This window comes from Nomascus leucogenys, chromosome 19 (assembly GCF_006542625.1).
Source record: "Nomascus leucogenys isolate Asia chromosome 19, Asia_NLE_v1, whole genome shotgun sequence".
Classification (NCBI taxonomy): Eukaryota; Metazoa; Chordata; class Mammalia; order Primates; family Hylobatidae; genus Nomascus; species Nomascus leucogenys.
In genome coordinates, this window is record NC_044399.1 from 68,932,041 (window position 1) to 68,948,558 (window position 16,518).

Consider the following 16,518-nt stretch of genomic DNA (forward strand, 5'->3'; position numbering starts at 1 on the left):
CATGGCTTTGGGCTGATTAGAAAAGGTGTCCCTCATAAGCGCAGGAAGAAGATGCACTCTGACTTTGCACCCCCTCCTCTGGGCAGATGCAGCCCCACGCCACGAGGAACTTCATGCCCCGCTTGCCCCAGACCACACTGCACAGCACCACATCGCTGCCCGACTCCCCCCAAAAACTGGTCGCTTGGCTTCAAGTCACCTTGCCTAAAATATGATCCTCATTTGAGTAATCTTGCATCCACTCAGCTGTCTCACAGGAAAAAATGTTTATATAAAAATTAAGTAAATTTAGTTTTAAAGAATTAAGTTCAATTTTGAAAAGATCTTTGAAACCAACAGCTGAAAAATGCTCAGCAGTGAACCCTATGCTTTCCCCTGGGAACCTGGGCCCTGGAGCTGCTGCTTCTGTCCTGGCCTCCTGTGGTCACCTCCTCGAGCTCTGCCTGGGCTTGAGGAGGCCCTGGCCACAGTGGAGCTGAGCACCAGCAGGCACGAGGTGGGTGGCTGTGCCGTGGCATGCTGCCCACCCCCAGGTGCCATAGCCGGTCCCCTGTGTCCCCAGCACCGTGCTGCTGCTGAACCCAGTGGAAGTGCAGGCCGAGTTCCTCGCTGTAGCCAATAAGCTGAGCGCCCCCGGACACTCGCCTCACAGTGCCTACACCACCCTGCTCTTGCACGCCTTCCAGGCCACCTTTGGGGCCCACTGTGACGTCCCAGGCCTGCACTGCAGGCTACAGGTATGTACCTGGGGCCTGGGGCTCTGGTGGAGCACCTCTCCGAAGAGGTAGTGCCCTCTCCTTGCTTCATCTCAGCCACGGTCTCCAGGGTACACTAGTCTCCTGCACCCCAGGTGACATGGCAGGGTGGTGGCTGGAGGGCTGGCCTCATAGAGGGTGTTTCTGGTGTGCTGGATCCTGACCAGCTGGGTGGCAGCCTGGGCAGTGGGGCTGGGTGCTGATAACTGGTGCCTCAGAAGGTGGCATATGCTATAAGAACGAGAATGAGCTTTGGGCTGAAGACCTGGCATCTAGGCCTGGCTCTGTCACAGGTGTCACAGGTTGGCTGTGTCACCCCGCACAGCTCCTTCCCCTCTATGGGGTACAGTGAGGAGCGCTGAAGTCCCTCCTAACTGCAGTGCTGTGACTCTGGTCCTTTCTCTCCTGACCATTTCCTGAGAATGGAAGGGCAGGGAGAGACCTGGCTGCCTGGCCAGCTGTGGGTAGGAGATGGGTGATGAGGCTGGGAGGGGACAGATCACTGCCTCATCAGTAAGAAGCTAGGAACTGGAACAGGTGGACAGCTAGCTCACGGTCCAGGAGCAAAGCCCATCTCCTCCCGGGGTTTCAGGCCAAGACCCTGGCAGAGCTTGAGGACATCTTCACGGAGACCGCAGAGGCACAGGAGCTGGCATCTGGCATCGGGGATGCTGCAGAGGCCCGGCGGTGGCTCAGGACCAAGCTGCAGGCGGTGGGAGAAAAAGCTGGCTTCCCTGGGGTGTTAGGTGAGGCTCTTGGGAGAATGAGGTTCTCCCACATTCCCCATGGCCTATTCTAGGTCCCAACGTGCACGGTCCAGGCGGGCCTGGTGGCTCTGCTCCACACAGTCACTCAGGGACTCAGCTTCTTCAGCATCTCACTGCTCCGCCATCCCCTAGGGTGTCCGTCATTCCTATCTATAGGGGCAGGGTGGGGGTGCCATCATGATGGCAACTTGTGGGAAGAGGAAAAGAGAGTGCTTACGAGGGCAAAGGCTGGGCTTTTCTGTTGAAGGTGATGCAGAAGCTGGGCACGTCACTTGCGCTCATGTTCCTTTGAGCCCACCTTGGTCACATGGCCACATCTTGCCCCAAAGGAGCCTGGGAAACATCCTCTCTACAACTCTATTACCATAGAAGGGAGCACAGATTGTGAGGAACCATTAGCATTCCCTGTTACAATATTCCTCATAAAAACCTTCTGGGCTAGTACTATTATTCTCCCGTGGACACATTGTAAAATGAGGCTCAGAGGTTGTGGTTTGGCCACGTTCGCACAGCTCATAAAGGGGATGCCATCTACATGGTGCGCTTGAAAGAAGGGCCTCTGGCTGGGAGCCTGGCACCCCGGCTGTAACTCAGCCTCAGCCTATCCAGCTACACATCCTTGTGCCGATCCTGTCCCATCTCTGGTCTCTTCTCCAAGGCAAGGGGACTGGACTGGCCAATCTCCAAGGCCTCTTCCCAGCCCTCTTCTCCTATCCTCCCTGTTCTTACAGACACTGCAAAACCAGGGAAGCTCCATACCATCCCCATCCCTGTCGCCCGGTGCTATACCTACAGCTGGAACCAGGACAGCTTTGGTAAGGAGCCGGGGCCCTGGGGACACCCATGCCCCACACTGCCTGAGCTGTCTTTCTGGTCCTGGGTCCGTGCAGCTCCCACCCCGTCCCCAAAGCTCTCCCACCTGAGCAGGCTCTAAGCAGAGCGGGGGACAGTGCTAGGATTTCTGGGCTGGCCCTGAGTCCTTCTGCTGTCTCCCCTCCAAAGGGAATATAGAAGGGGGTCCGGGGGCCCAGACACCCAGACAGTGCTGGCCTTGCTTCCCTGCAGACATCCTGCAGGAAATCCTGCTCAAGGAACAGGAGCTGCTCCAGCCAGGGATCCTGGGAGATGATGAAGAGGAGGAAGAGGAGGAGGAGGAGGAAGAGGAGGAGGAGGAGGAGGAGGAGGAGGACTTGGAAACTGACGGGCACTGTGCGGAGAGAGACTCCCTGCTCTCCACCAGCTCTTTGGCGTCCCACGACTCCACCCTGTCCCTTGCATCCTCCCAGGCCTCAGGGCCGGCCCTCTCGCGCCATCTGCTGACTTCGTTTGTCTCAGGCCTCTCGGATGGCATGGACAGCGGCTACGTGGAGGACAGCGAGGAGAGCTCCTCCGAGTGGCCCTGGAGGCGTGGCAGCCAGGAACGCCGAGGCCACCGCAGGCCTGGGCAGAAGTTCATCAGGATCTATAAACTCTTCAAGAGCACCAGCCAGCTGGTACTGCGGAGGGACTCTCGGAGCCTGGAGGGCAGCTCGGACACGGCCCTGCCCCTGAGGCGGACAGGGAGCCTCTGCAGCCCCCTGGACGAACCAGTATCGCCCCCTTCCCGGGCCCAGCGCTCCCGCTCCCTGCCCCAGCCCAAACTCGGTACCCAGCTGCCCAGCTGGCTTCTGGCCCCCGCTTCACGCCCCCAGCGCCGCCGCCCCTTCCTGAGTGGAGATGAGGATCCCAAGGCTTCCACGCTACGTGTTGTGGTCTTTGGCTCTGATCGGATTTCAGGGAAGGTGGCTCGGGCGTATAGCAACCTTCGGTAAGAGCCGTAATGGAAGGCATCGCTCTGCCCTGGGTAACAGGGTTGTTGTGCTGGTGGAATCTGGGGCCTGAGGCTTAGGGCCCCAGAGGAACCAAAAGTTCCCTTATTTATTATTATTATTATTATTATTATTTTGAGACAGTCTTGCTCTGTTGCCCGGGCTGGAGTGCAGTGGCATGATCTCAGCTCACTGCAATCTCTGGCTCTCCAGTTCAAGCAATTCTCATGCCTCAGCCTCCCCAGTAGCTGGGATTACAGGTGCACGCCACCACACCTGACTAATTTTTTTTTTTTTTTTTTTGTCTTAGTAGAGATGGGGTTTCCCTATGTTGGCCAGGCTGGTCTTGAACTCCTGGCCTCAGGTGATCCACCCACCTCGGCCTCCCAAAGTGCTGGGATTGCAGGCATGAGCCACCATGCCCGGTCCCCTTCTCACCATCTTCTTCTTGCCAGGCGGCTGGAGAACAATCGCCCACTCCTCACACGCTTCTTCAAACTTCAGTTCTTCTACGTGCCTGTGAAGCGAAGTCACGGGACCAGCCCTGGTGCCTGTCCACACCCTCGGAGCCAGACGCCCTCACCCCCGACAGACTCCCCTAGGCACTCCAGCCCTAGAGTACGTCCCCAGCCTGGGCCAATGGGGCGGGAAAGTAGAGTTCTGGCTACCTGAAGGAAGCCGATTGGAAGTCATGGAAAGCAAGCACCTGTGTTGACAGGGCACCTCCCCCTGCCTGGCCCTCACTCCCTGCACTTGGACATGACATTTTGCCATAGGACAAAGACTGAAAGTTGTCATACTTCCCCAAGGGCAGGGAGAAGCTCAGCTTGGGGCTGTAGGTGCCATCCAAGGCCCTGGACCTAGGATGGGCAGGCCTCCTGGGGAGCTGGGAATGACTCTTGTCCTTTGCTCTAGGAGCTGGGCACCGCCCCATGGGAGGAGAGCACCAATGACATCTCCCACTACCTCGGCATGCTGGACCCCTGGTATGAGCGCAATGTACTGGGCCTCATGCACCTGCCCCCTGAAGTCCTGTGCCAGGTAAGTGGCCCCTGGGGTTGCGGAACAGGGCCCACTGGCTGCAGTCACCCAGCCTCACTTAGAAGGCCCTGGATTTAGGGAATCCAGCTTGAGGCCCCCATGGAGGACCTGGGCCCTCTTGGAAAAGATCAGGGAGTGTGGGTGAGAAGCAGGACTGAGCCTGAACTCAGGACACTGAGGGCAAGAGCTGGGGTCACTGCGGTGATGGAGAGCGCCCTCAGAAGGGTCCGGGGGACCTTAGATTTCAGCCCCCTTCCTCAACTCCTGCCTTTGTCTGGCTAAGCCAGAAGCCTCCCTGGAGGCCAGTGGGTCAGGTGAGGGGCATGGAGGCTGGGCGCCGGCCCTCTCCTGCTTCCTGCTTCCACCTCACCAGCTCCCCCTGGCTGGCTGCCTCTATGTCTCTCTTCTCTCTTCCTCCCTAATTCTTGCTCCTTCTTACCATCTATCCACCCACCCATCTGGCTTGGCTGCCCCTTCCCTGTGGCCACAGCAGTCCCTGAAGGCTGAAGCCCAGGCCCTGGAGGGCTCCCCTACCCAGCTGCCCATCCTGGCCGACATGCTACTCTACTACTGCCGCTTTGCCGCCAGACCGGTGCTGCTGCAAGTCTATCAGACCGAGGTAAGGCCTCCCTGTCCCGCGCCGCCTCTTCCTCACCTGCCGGGCCTGCAAGTCCCCACTCCTGCCCCGGGACAGCCAGCAGGTCTATGCTGGAGGAACCGAATAGGCCCCTCCAGGAGGCTCACACTGATGTACATGCTCCTGCCCTCTCCAGCTGACCTTCATCACTGGGGAGAAGACGACAGAGATCTTCATCCACTCCTTGGAGCTGGGTCACTCCGCTGCCACACGTGCCATCAAGGCGTCGGGTGGGTACTGCCTGAGCAGAGACAGGCGGGGAGGCGGGGCCTGGGACGCGAAACGTGGAGCTCTGTGGAGGTGGGGTTACCTGGGATGTGGGACTGTGGGAAGGTGGGGTTGCACAGGAGGTGGGGCCCTGGGGAGACGAGGTTACCGGGAGGTGGGGCCATGGGGAGGCTGAGTGACCTGGTAGGCGGGACCCTGGGGAGGCAGGGATACGGGAGGTGGGGCCACGGGAAGGCGGGGTTACCCAGGAGGTGGGGCCATGGGAGGGTGGGGTTACCTAGGAGGCGGGGCCCTGGGGAGGCGGGGTTGCCCGGTGGGTGGGGCCTTGGGGAGGCAGGGTTACCGGGAGGCAGGGCCATGGGAAGGTGGAGTTACCCAGGAGGCGGGGACCTGGGGAGGCGGGGTTACCCAGGAGGTGGGGCCATGGGAGAGTGGGGTTACCCAGGAGGCGGGGCCACGGGGAGGCGGGGTTGCCTGAGAGGCAGGGCCCTGGGGAGGCAGGGTTACCGGGAGGCGGGACCATGGGCAGGGGGGTTACGTGGGAGATCGGGCCAGGTGGAGGTGGGCTTACCCAGCAGGTGGGCCCTGGGGAGGCAGGGTTACCCAAGAGGTGGGGCCCTGGGGAGGCAAGACCCTGGAAAGGTGTGATCACAGCGGAGATGGGGCCCTGGAGTGATGGGGTCACTGAGGAGGTGGCGATCCCCGGAAGGTGGAGCCAGATAGAGAGGCAGGGCCTTGGTGAGACAGATCCCTAGGGAGTCACGGTCCATGTGGTAGAGGATGGGGAGGTAAGGCCCAGGGAGGCAAGGCCACTGCGATCGTGAGGAGCCCGGGAAGCCAGAGGGAGTGAAGGGTCTGTCTGTGTGTGGCACAGGTCCTGGCAGCAAGCGGCTGGGCATCGATGGCGACCGGGAGGCTGTTCCTCTAACACTACAGATTATTTACAGCAAGGTAAGACGCGTGCCGGGGCTCCTTCCCCTCCAGGATCTGCTGCTGATCCTTCCTCTGCCAGAGCTTGGGCCCAGAGCTGGACTCGTGTGTTCCTGGGCCCCAGTCTTTACGCTGGAAGGCCGCAGCAGGCTCCCCTGGATGCTGAGAGAAGCAGAGAGGGGAAGGAGTGGATATCTCTGTGCTTCTTGGCCTCCAAAGCCTCTCTCCCACCATGTTCTCTGCCCCCACCTGAATGCGCTCAGCAGCAGCCCAGGGGTAGGGGTCTGCTGGGCCTGGCTACAGGGCTGGGGCTGAGAGGGGGCAAGGGAAGGCTTCCAGAGGCACTTGAGGGAGAAGCCAGGGTCTCGGGGGGCCAGTGTGCCTGGCAGGCTGCATGCAAGGTGGGATTGGCGTGAGAAAGGAGTGAGGAGAGTTGTGGGGAGGTGGAGGGCTGTCTATGACATGCCAGAAGACGTGAGTTCTCTGAGCAGGTCGCATCCCAAGGTCCAGGCTGAGGGAAGCTTGGCCTCACGGGTGGGCTCCTTCCTTCTTTCCTGCCTCCTTCCCTTTCTTCCTTCGGCCATTCCAAAGATATCCTGTTAGCACCTGCCCATGCCGCCTCTGTGCTGGGCAGAGGAAGCCTAGGCCTCACTTTAGCTTGTCTAGAGGAGGGAGACAGACAAGAAACGAAGAAACAAAGAAATAGCCAAGATAATTCCAGAGAGCGGCAAGTGATGACAAAGCAATAAAACAGCAAATGGACAGTGGTGTTGGGGCTGCAGTGCGTTTGGCAGTGAAGGAGGTGGGCAGGAGGCACCGACGCTCACTGCAGCCACATGCCAGGTGCTCGCTAGACATCTTCCATGGCCCAGGCACTGTTCTAGGCCCCGGAGCCTTCCTAACAGTGAACAAAGGACAGAGGTGGTCGCAGGAAACCTGCTGACCCCCTGGAGTGGGTGGTAGGCATTGGTTAGATGATGCACATGATGTAAAATTACAACTGTGACACACGGATGAAGGAGAGGGACACGGGATGTTCCTAAGTGGCAAACTGAACCCAGTCAGTTGAGTTAGTAGTGAAGGCTTCCTTGAGAATGGACCTGAGTTAATATTGGAGGGAAAACCAGGAGTTAATTAGGCTGGGAAGAGAGGTGAGTGCTCTCACGGCAGCAGGAACTGCATGTACAAAGGCCCTGTGGTGGGAGGCAGTGTGAACACCTCGAAGCACTCTGAAAGAAGACCCCTGGGCTGGAGCAGAGACAGCCGGTGGGAACATGAAGCCGAGGTGAGGCTAAAGAAATGGAGGGACCAGCATACCAAGAGCCTTGATTGCAGTGAAGGGAGTTGTGTTTTGTTTTGTTTTTTGAGACACAGTCTCTCCCTGTTTCTCAGGCTGGAGTGCAATGGTGCAATCTTGGCTCACTGCAACGTCCGCCTCCCTGGTTCAAGCAATTCTCCTGCCTCAGCCTCCCGAGTAGCTGGGATTACAGGTGCCCACCACCACACCCGGCTAATTTTTTGTATCTTTAGTAGAGACGGGGTTTCACCATGTTGGCCAGGCTGGTCTCGAACTCCTGACCTCGTGATCCACCTGCCTTGGCCTCCCAAAATGCTGGGATTACAGGCGTGAGCCACCATGCCCGACCCAATGAAAGGAATTTTGTCTTGGTCCTAAGAGCAGTGGATATCCATTAAGGGGCCTTACGTTTGTGCGGGGGCTGGGAGTGCCTGTGACATGATCATATCTGAGGCTTGGAAGCTCCCTCTGGCAGCTCTGTGGAGGAGAGATAGGAGGGGTCCACAAGTGATGCGGGAAGGCCAGTTAGGAGGCTGTTGCCATGGTCCAGAAGAGAAACGAGGGCAGCAGCCTGCACTAGTGTAGTGGTGGCGGAGCTGGAAAGGAATGGGAGACAGATGTGAGTGATATAATCAGCAGGGCTCATGGATGGGTTAGGAAAGGAGAGGCCAGACTCCTGGAGTCACTCCTCTGTGACTGGCAGCACCATCTTCTTGGGGGGGACCACAGGAAGAGGCCCCGGTCCAGTTGGGGAATATCCTGAGTTTGGGTCGGGACATATTATTGAGGTTGAGAGGCCTTGAGAGGTATAAGGAGACAGTGAGAATAGAGGCTGGCTGAAAGGGCCTGACTTTGTGGTGAATATGAAGATGGGTGGACAGCTGCTAATGGAAAAAGGTCATGGAGGAGACTCCTGAAGGAGGGAAGCAGGGAATACAAAGAGCAGAGGACCAAGGGGAGAACCTTGAGCCCTTCATGATGTAATGGCGGGCAGAGGGCGGCGATCCAGCAAAGCAGAGAGGCACTAGCCAGAGAGGTGCTAGGAAAACCAGGAAGGTGCTATCACGAAAGCCCAGGAGAGGTTTTCAAGGAGGGGAGAGCGGTGAACTATAAGGTCAAGTAAGCTGAAGACCAAGAAGTGTTTTTGGGTTTAACAACGTGGAGATCCCTGATGACAGAGATATTCACACAAAGACTTGAAGAGGGGGTTCAGGTCTGGCTCTGCCAGAAACAACATGTCTGTGGGCCCAACCCTTCTTCACTCTGGGCCTGGCAGGAGAGCCTCAGGACCACCCCTGCAGGTGCTCTCAGCTCTTGTACCTTTCAACCTGGTCACAGAGGCTGCCGACCCCTAGACCAAGCCAGTGACGTGAGTTCCTCCCTGGAGTCATCCAGGTCTATCCAGGGTGGTACAGGGGACCTGGTGAATAAGAGAGCTTTCTGGGGATATGCTAACTAGAGGCAACCCCCTGTCACTGATGGGCCTTCAAAGAGAAGGCGGCAGGCACGGGGGCCTCTGGACTCAGAGGGTCTGGCTACGCTGCATTTCCAGGGGGCCATCAGTGGACGAAGTCGCTGGAGCAACCTGGAAAAGGTCTGTACCTCCGTGAACCTCAACAAGGCCTGCCAGAAGCAGGAGGAGCTGGGTGAGTGGGGTGGTCAGGGTGGGGGGCACAGTAGGGAGGTGCTCTGAGCCTGGCCTGAGTGCCCTTGCCCTTCAGATTCCAGCATGGAGGCCCTGACGCTAAACCTGACAGAAGTGGTGAAAAGGCAGAACTCCAAATCCAAGAAGGGCTTTAACCAGGTACGGGCTTCCCTCTCCTTCCAGCCATACCCTCACATGTGTGTACATGTGTACGTGTGTGTGCACATGCATATGTGTGCATGTGTGCACATGTACGTCCATGTGTGTACATACATGTGTGTGAGAGAGAGAGAGGAGAGGTGGGGGAGGAGAGGCAGGGTGAGGGGTGTGATTTGGGGATGTTCACAGGCGTGAAGTGTTGTGGGATGTCGGGGAGTTAGGGGTGCCCTGTGAGAGGACGCGTGTATGTGGAAAAGTTGTGGGGTGGGTGCCAGGAAAGTCCTAAGACTCTGAGACCAAAGAAAGCAGGCTCTGGACCAGGGAACCTGGGGCTGCTCCAGTGAGGGCAGCAGGCAAGGCAGAGTCTCCTCAAGGGACACTTGCTTCTTCCAGATGCTGGAGAGGAGGCAGGGGCTGATGGAGGCCTCAGGCTCCCTCCCGTGACCTGGCCATTAATCCTGGAGCACGGTCAGACAAACCCCTGCCCTCCCACACCCCTAGAAGTGGATGGGCAGTTCTGAGATAAGGAACTGCCAGGGGCTGGCAGTGTTGGATGGCCAGGGATTCGGGGCTGACCTGGGCCTTCCTTCCAGATTAGCACATCGCAGATCAAAGTGAACAAGGTGCAGATCATCGGCTCCAACAGCTGCCCCTTTGCTGTGTGCCTGGACCAGGATGAGAGAAAGATCCTGCAGAGTGTAGTCAGGTAGGAAAGGGGGGTCCCAGGGAGGGGAGCAGTTTCTGCTCCCACCAACCCAGAGGCCTGGAAGGAGCTGGAGGGATGGGGGCCTGCTCTGATCCCTGGCCCCTGCCCTGCCGCACAGATGTGAGGTCTCACCGTGCTACAAGCCGGAGAAGAGTGACCTCTCCTCGCCACCCCAGAGGCCTCCTGACCTGCCCGACCAGGCCGCACCTGATCTCTGCTCCCTTCTCTGCCTGCCCATCATGACTTTCAGCGGAGCTCTGCCCTAGTGTGGGCCCAGCGCCAGACTGAACAGAAGCCCTGGGGCAACCTCCTCTGCGACTCCTCCAGGACAGTCCCTGTCTATGGAGAACTGAATGGCCCTGTGCAGAGTCAGAGTCCCACTGTGGGTTCTGCAATGAGCAGGGGCTGGGAGTAGAGGGTTTCTGGGGCCTCAGGGTTCTGGGAAAGGAATAGCTATCAGGGAGAGAAGGGCCAGACCCCATAGCCTCTTAGATTCCTTACAGTAGAAGAAGAAGGATGGGTAAATTGACCTCTGAAGTCCCTGACCACTAGCATGGTCTAGGATCCTTTCTAGAAGGAAGATCTGAGGCTCTGGTGCTCAGGGGGATGGCTTGGGCCTTTTCTCTCAACCTTGGCTGAGCCTACTCCTTACTTTGTCAAAGACTTGAGGACCCCGTATGTCTGGAGTTTAGTCCCCTCCTCTGTGGGGCTCAGGTGATCGAAATGTGGATGAAACATTTCTCTGCTTCAAGACCACCTCTCCCTCCAAACACACACACACACATGCATGCATGCATGCGCACGCACACACACACACACACCCCCCCCCCAACAATTTCTCTCAAGTTTCCTGAGTCTCCAGAAAAACAGCACTAACGCTGGACCTGTCTACTCTCAGAACCCAGCACAGATTCTCTCTTGATCTCCTTTTGGAATCTGAGATTCTTGGAAGACAGGATAGGCTTAAATTCAGTAGCAGCTCAGTTCTAGCTAAATCACTAGAGGAAGTTAATTAACTTCAAGCCTCCGTTTCCCCAGCACTAAAATGGAGTGGAGAGTTGGGGTGGAAATAAGACATCCTTAAAAGGTTAAATTGTCTGCAAAGCACCTAGCCCAGTGCCAAGCTCCCAGTAGATGCTCAGTAAAACTTAGTGCCTGACTTTCTGAACACCGATTCCTCCTGTTTGGAGTCACTGGGATACTCTCACTGCCGTTGGGATATTCCTCACTCCTTCCCAGTTTGTGGCTGAGGCAGAACCCAGACTGAAGGGGGAAGAGACATTCCAGAGGAGGATCGCCTTTGTCAGGGTAAGGGGTGGGCTGCTCAGGGACCCTACCCTTCACCCCCTTCTGTATCAGATTGGCCCTCCCACTCCCATCTCACTCTTTGTGTGCACAATCTTCCACACCCACAAGTTCACTGGCACTCTTCTCGCACCTGGGCAAGATCCCAGAACAGAGGATGGAGTGACTGGCCTCACAGAGCTTAGTGCCTGACTCAGGGGAAATGGGACTGGTGCATGGGAAATGGTCAGCCTAGGATAGGACGTGAGAGTCTGAAATTCAAAGCGACCAGCTTGAAGTGGCTTGAGAAGCTGGAAGCAAACATGGACTAGAGAGATAGGGCAGGAGTCAAGACGAGGATCTGGACTGATAGATGTGGAGAAAGCAGCCACAGAGGCATGAACTGTATCCTGCACAAAGTCCCTCTTCCCCTCCTCCTAATTCATTATGCCCAAAAGGCCTTACATGAAATTCCAGCCCAGAGTACTCATGACTTGAGAGACGTGAACAGAGCCAGCTGCTACCTTGCCTGGCCGTCTCTCCCCTGTCTTAATTTCTGCTCTTGCTCTAAGCTCCGGAAGAGTGGAGGGCCATGTATCTTCAATACTTTTTTGCTGTATGGGCAGGTTGTCTTATTACATGATCAACAGATGTCCAGGAACTAATGAGTGGAATTTAATATTATTGTCAAATAAAACTTGATTTGTCATATATGTAATGACCAATAGTTACTTTGCTGCATGACACCTGCTAGTTGGACAGTTTATATAAATCATTTTATTTATACCAGAAAGAAGCTTCATAGGGGATTGTTTTATTTCTCTTTTTGTAATTTTCCACCCTATAGAAAATATATTTGGGTGAAAATTTTCCCCAATACTGTTCTGCTTAAGCCTCATCCTACTCACCGACCCACAGAACAAAAAATCCTACACCTAAGGACTCAACATTTGGGGTTTCCTATGCCACTTCACTTGAGAAATGTACACCCACATATCCATCTGTTTCCTGTACCCCAAGCCCCAGGGAGGGGATGGGCCTGAGGCCATTGCTGCGGATGGGTGGCACAGTGGATCCTGGACCTACCATGCAGCTGAGAGGAGGGGAAGAGAGCTCAATAACGGCCCTCTGGATCTGGGACTGCCTTTAGACTTGGGTGATAAGGAAGGAGAGAAGAAGAAGTGGAGGGATGATAGAGGGCACCTGTGGCTTGGGAGAGGGAGGTAAGTACCAGGTTCCCAGAACACTATTCAGGATGGAGGGAGAAGGAACTGCGAGCTGCTCCAGCTCTGCATCAGCTGGCTGTTGCAAACAATGAAGCATACCTTCAATTCAGGGGACTAAGTCTCCGATCACTTGTTCTTGCTCATGCATCTAGAGGACATCTAGGGATCACCTGATCTAGGCTGGGCTCAGAGTGGCTTGGCTCCAAGCTGCAGGATGGCTGCAGATCTGTTTAGTTGGTCTTTCAGACACATTGGACCAGCATGAGAGGCAAGCAGAGACACGCGATGCCTCCTAGGAATGGAGCCTGGAATGAGAACAATATTCCTTCTGCCAATAATTGGCTAACATTGATGAAGCACATCAACCCACAGACTTAATAAACCCAGGAAATTTCACACAGGAGTTTTGACACAGGAATCTCCCCACAAGAAAAAAACAAAATCACATGAGAAGTGCACTTTACCTTTGATGTTCTTTCCATAACTCCAGTCTAATCAAGAGAAAAAAACATCATATAAACCCAGACTATGGGACCAGATAACCTGACCAGTACTCTCTTAGTGTCACAAAAAATAAGGAAAGACTGAGAAACAGACAAAAAGAGATGGAGTAAGCCTGAAAACTAAGCAGTGGACACTGGCTTGAATCCTGAAACATTAATCCAAAAACTGGTGAAATCCCAAAACAATCTGGAGTTTCGTTTTTTTTCTTAAACATACACACACACACACACACACACAAACACACACACACAAACACAAACACACACACACACACCCCTTACTGTCAAGCTTCTAAAGAAAAAAAGTTAATGAGAAAATATTAAAGACAGAGGAAAATAATACACTTTATCTTCAAAGTAGCAACAGTTAAACTGAGAACTCTCTCTTTCAACAGAAACCATGGAAGCCAGAGATGATGAAATGATATCTTTAAAGTATGAGGAGAAAAAACAAACCTACTAACCTGGAATCACACACCCAGAATTGTCTGATAATACTTTTTTAAAAAAACATAAACTGCAGCGGCTGGGCGCAGTGGCTCACACCTGTAATCCCAGCACTTTGGGAGGCCGAGGCAGGCAGATCACGAGGTCAGGAGATCGAGACCATCCTGGGTAGCACGGTGAAACCCCGTCTCTACTAAAAATACAAAAAATTAGCTGAGCGTGGTGGCGGGCACCTGTAGTCCCAGCTACTCGGGAGGCTGAGGCAGGAGAATGGCATGAACCCAGGAGGCGGAGCTTGCAGTAAGCCGAGATCACGCCACTGCATTCCAGCCTGGGTGACAGAGCGAGACTCCACCACAAAAACAAAACAAAACAAAAAACTTATAAACTCCTCACGAGGGACACACTTTAAATATAACATCACAGAAAGGTTGAAAGCAAAAGGGTGGAAAGAATCACACCATGCAAAACCAACCAGACGAAAAAAGCTGATGTTAACACACTAATATCCAAAGATGCAAAACCGGACCAAAAAAGCTGGTGTTAATACACTAATATCCGAAGATTTAACAGCAGAAGCATTACGAAAAATAAAGAGGAACATTTCATAAAGATTAAGGAGTCCAACAAAAGGTATTAGAGTTATAAAGCTATATACACCAAATAACAATGGAAAATTATATATAAATATAAATATATGTCACTATATAAATATAAACTGTATATAAATATAAATATAAAACAAAAATTGACAGAATTAGAAGTCTCCACAACCACAGTGGCCAACATACCTCTCCCAATAGCTGATAGAACACATAGACAAAAAAATTTAATAGAGATATATAAGATCTGGACAACACAATTAACAAATTTGATGTTACTGAAATTGATAGAACACTGTGGCCCATTCTCAGCTCACTGCAAACTCCACCTCCTGGGTTCAAATGATTCTCCTGCCTCAGCCTCCCAAGTAGCTGGGACTACAGGTGCATGCCACCAAACCCAGCTAATTTTTTTTATTTTTTTAGTAGAGACGGGGTTTCACCATGTTGGCCAGGCTGGTCTCGAACTCCTGACCTCAGGTGATCCATCCGCCTTGGCCTCCCAAAGTGCTGGGATTACAGGCATGAGCCACCGCGCCCAGATAGAAGATTCTTTAAACCATACTTCACAAAAACCACTGGGCGACCTAAGAATGGATCCCCTATTGGTCGGACACATACCCTGGATACGATCACCATGATCTGTAGGCCAATCCATGGTAATAGACTAAAGGGGCTCTGAGCCAGAATGTCTCATCTAGTCCATAAGCTTTTGTAATCCGAGTCATTGAACACTGAGGAAAGGGGCCGAGGTAGGGGACTGAAACTAGAATCCCCATTGGGTCCTGCTGTTGGCAGATGAAGAGAAAGGAGGAGGCTGTCCTTTGCAGCACCCCATCCTCCTCCTCAAGGTGGCCTCTCCTCCGCATGGTACCTCACCATGAGCTCAGGAGCTGGCCATAAACTTGAAGACTCTCACCTCACACTACTCACAGCAGAATTACTTCTGCCCCAGGGGTGTTGACCTCCTAGTCTTGCCATCCCTGGAAGGGGTATATTTCTCCAGCTTTGGGAGGAGATAGGGGTCTCCTTTTGCCACTTCTTGCTTGCTAGAAGGCTGGGCAGGCCTCAGTTAGGGGACCCCTGCGGGTCTCAAGGTTTGGGGCCGTAGAAGGGAGTGCTCTCTTGGCCCCCAGTTCCATCATTCCTTCCTGCACCTGGCGGAACCCCTGTGGCCTTACATTTCCTCTGCTCCCTTTGTCGGATGCGGCACTCTCTCAGGCTAAACCTCGGATCACAGGGAGGCCAGGGAGGAGCAGGAGCGTTCACCCTTGGAGTGACCCTGGCCGCCTCACAATGTCTCCAAGCCTCGGTTTCTTGCCTGTGAAAATGACACAGTGTCTACTTTCCAGGGAGTGTGTAGGGCTTATCAGGGGACGCTATGCGAAAGGGGATGGTGCTGCTGAGACTGTAGTCCAGGTAGCCTGCCGGGCCCCAGGTGTAATGCCCAGCCTTGTTTTACTAACCCTGTTTTTAGACTCTCCTCTTTCCTTTAATCACCTAGCCTTGGTTCCACCTGAATTGACTCTCCCTTAGCTCAGAGAGCCAGACAGACTCCATCTTCGCTCTTTCACTGGAAGCCCCTTTCTCAAGGACTTAACTTGTGCAAGCTGACTCCCAGCACATCCAAAAATGCAATTAACTGATAAGATACTGTGGCGAGCGATATCCGCAGTTCCCAGGAATTTGTCCGATTGGTAACGCCCAAAGCCCCGCGTCTATCACCTTGTAATAGTCTTAAAGCCCCTGCACCTGGAACTGTTTACTTTCCTGTAACCATTTATCCTTTTAACTTTTTTCCTACTTTACTTCTGTAAAATTGTTTTAACTAGACTCCCCTCCCCTTTCTAAACCAAAGTATAAAAGAAAATCTATCCCCTTCTTCGGGGCCGAGAGAATTTTGAGCGTTAGCCGTCTCTTGGCCGCCGGCTAAATAAACGGACTCTTAATTAGTCTCAAAGTGTGGCGTTTTCTCTAACTCGCTCACGTACAACGCAGGGCTCCCTGTGAGCAGAAGCCTTACCGAGACGGCCTCCTCCAGACACAATGGCTTACCCTTCTTTGTTCTCCTCAGACAGCTGGGAGCTTCCTCTAGGGGCCGGAAGGTAATGTTCTATCACCATCTTCAGACCTCTCCCTGAAGTCTGGCATGACAGTCATGCCTGCCCCAGGGGAAAGGGCTCTCTCACAGCCTCCAGGGCAGAGAAGCCTGCAGCCCCCTGTCTGCCCAAAGCAGAGGCAGCACAGTTTTCAGCCCCTGCGGCTCCAGGCACACCCGAAATGCTGTGTGGACCCAGCCAGCCCGGTGCCTGCCCTGGGCCTTCAGACTGCCCCTCCCGCATTGCCACACCGCCACCCACTCCAGCACTGGGAATGTTCACAGCTTCCCTGGGAAAAGGGCTCCGCCATTTTCTTGAGGAAGAATGCACTTCCTTCTTTCCCCAAGTCTCTGAATCCTTCTCTTTCTTGCCCCAACCGTACCA

At 54.4% G+C, this 16,518-nt stretch overlaps 1 protein-coding gene across 3 annotated transcripts in view; it reads left to right on the top strand.

The window, feature by feature from the left end:
• The window catches only part of PIK3R5 (phosphoinositide-3-kinase regulatory subunit 5), an 87,359-nt gene extending 75,389 nt beyond the window's left edge, over positions 1-11,970 (top strand). For 2 of the 3 annotated variants that reach the window (XM_030800212.1, XM_030800213.1), the window contains exons 7-19: positions 563-737; positions 1,348-1,501; positions 2,254-2,337; positions 2,588-3,329; positions 3,786-3,948; positions 4,246-4,371; positions 4,862-4,990; positions 5,145-5,238; positions 6,111-6,187; positions 9,016-9,109; positions 9,185-9,267; positions 9,861-9,973; positions 10,092-11,970. In XM_030800212.1, coding sequence (XP_030656072.1) covers positions 563-737; positions 1,348-1,501; positions 2,254-2,337; positions 2,588-3,329; positions 3,786-3,948; positions 4,246-4,371; positions 4,862-4,990; positions 5,145-5,238; positions 6,111-6,187; positions 9,016-9,109; positions 9,185-9,267; positions 9,861-9,973; positions 10,092-10,239 — 2,182 coding nt within the window. In that variant the 3' untranslated portion in view covers positions 10,240-11,970. Of the gene's footprint in view, positions 1-562; positions 738-1,347; positions 1,502-2,253; positions 2,338-2,524; positions 3,330-3,785; positions 3,949-4,245; positions 4,372-4,861; positions 4,991-5,144; positions 5,239-6,110; positions 6,188-9,015; positions 9,110-9,184; positions 9,268-9,860; positions 9,974-10,091 lie in introns of all 3 variants that reach the window. The other variant, XM_030800211.1, reaches the window with a different exon arrangement.
• The last annotated feature ends 4,548 nt before the right edge of the window (positions 11,971-16,518 follow it).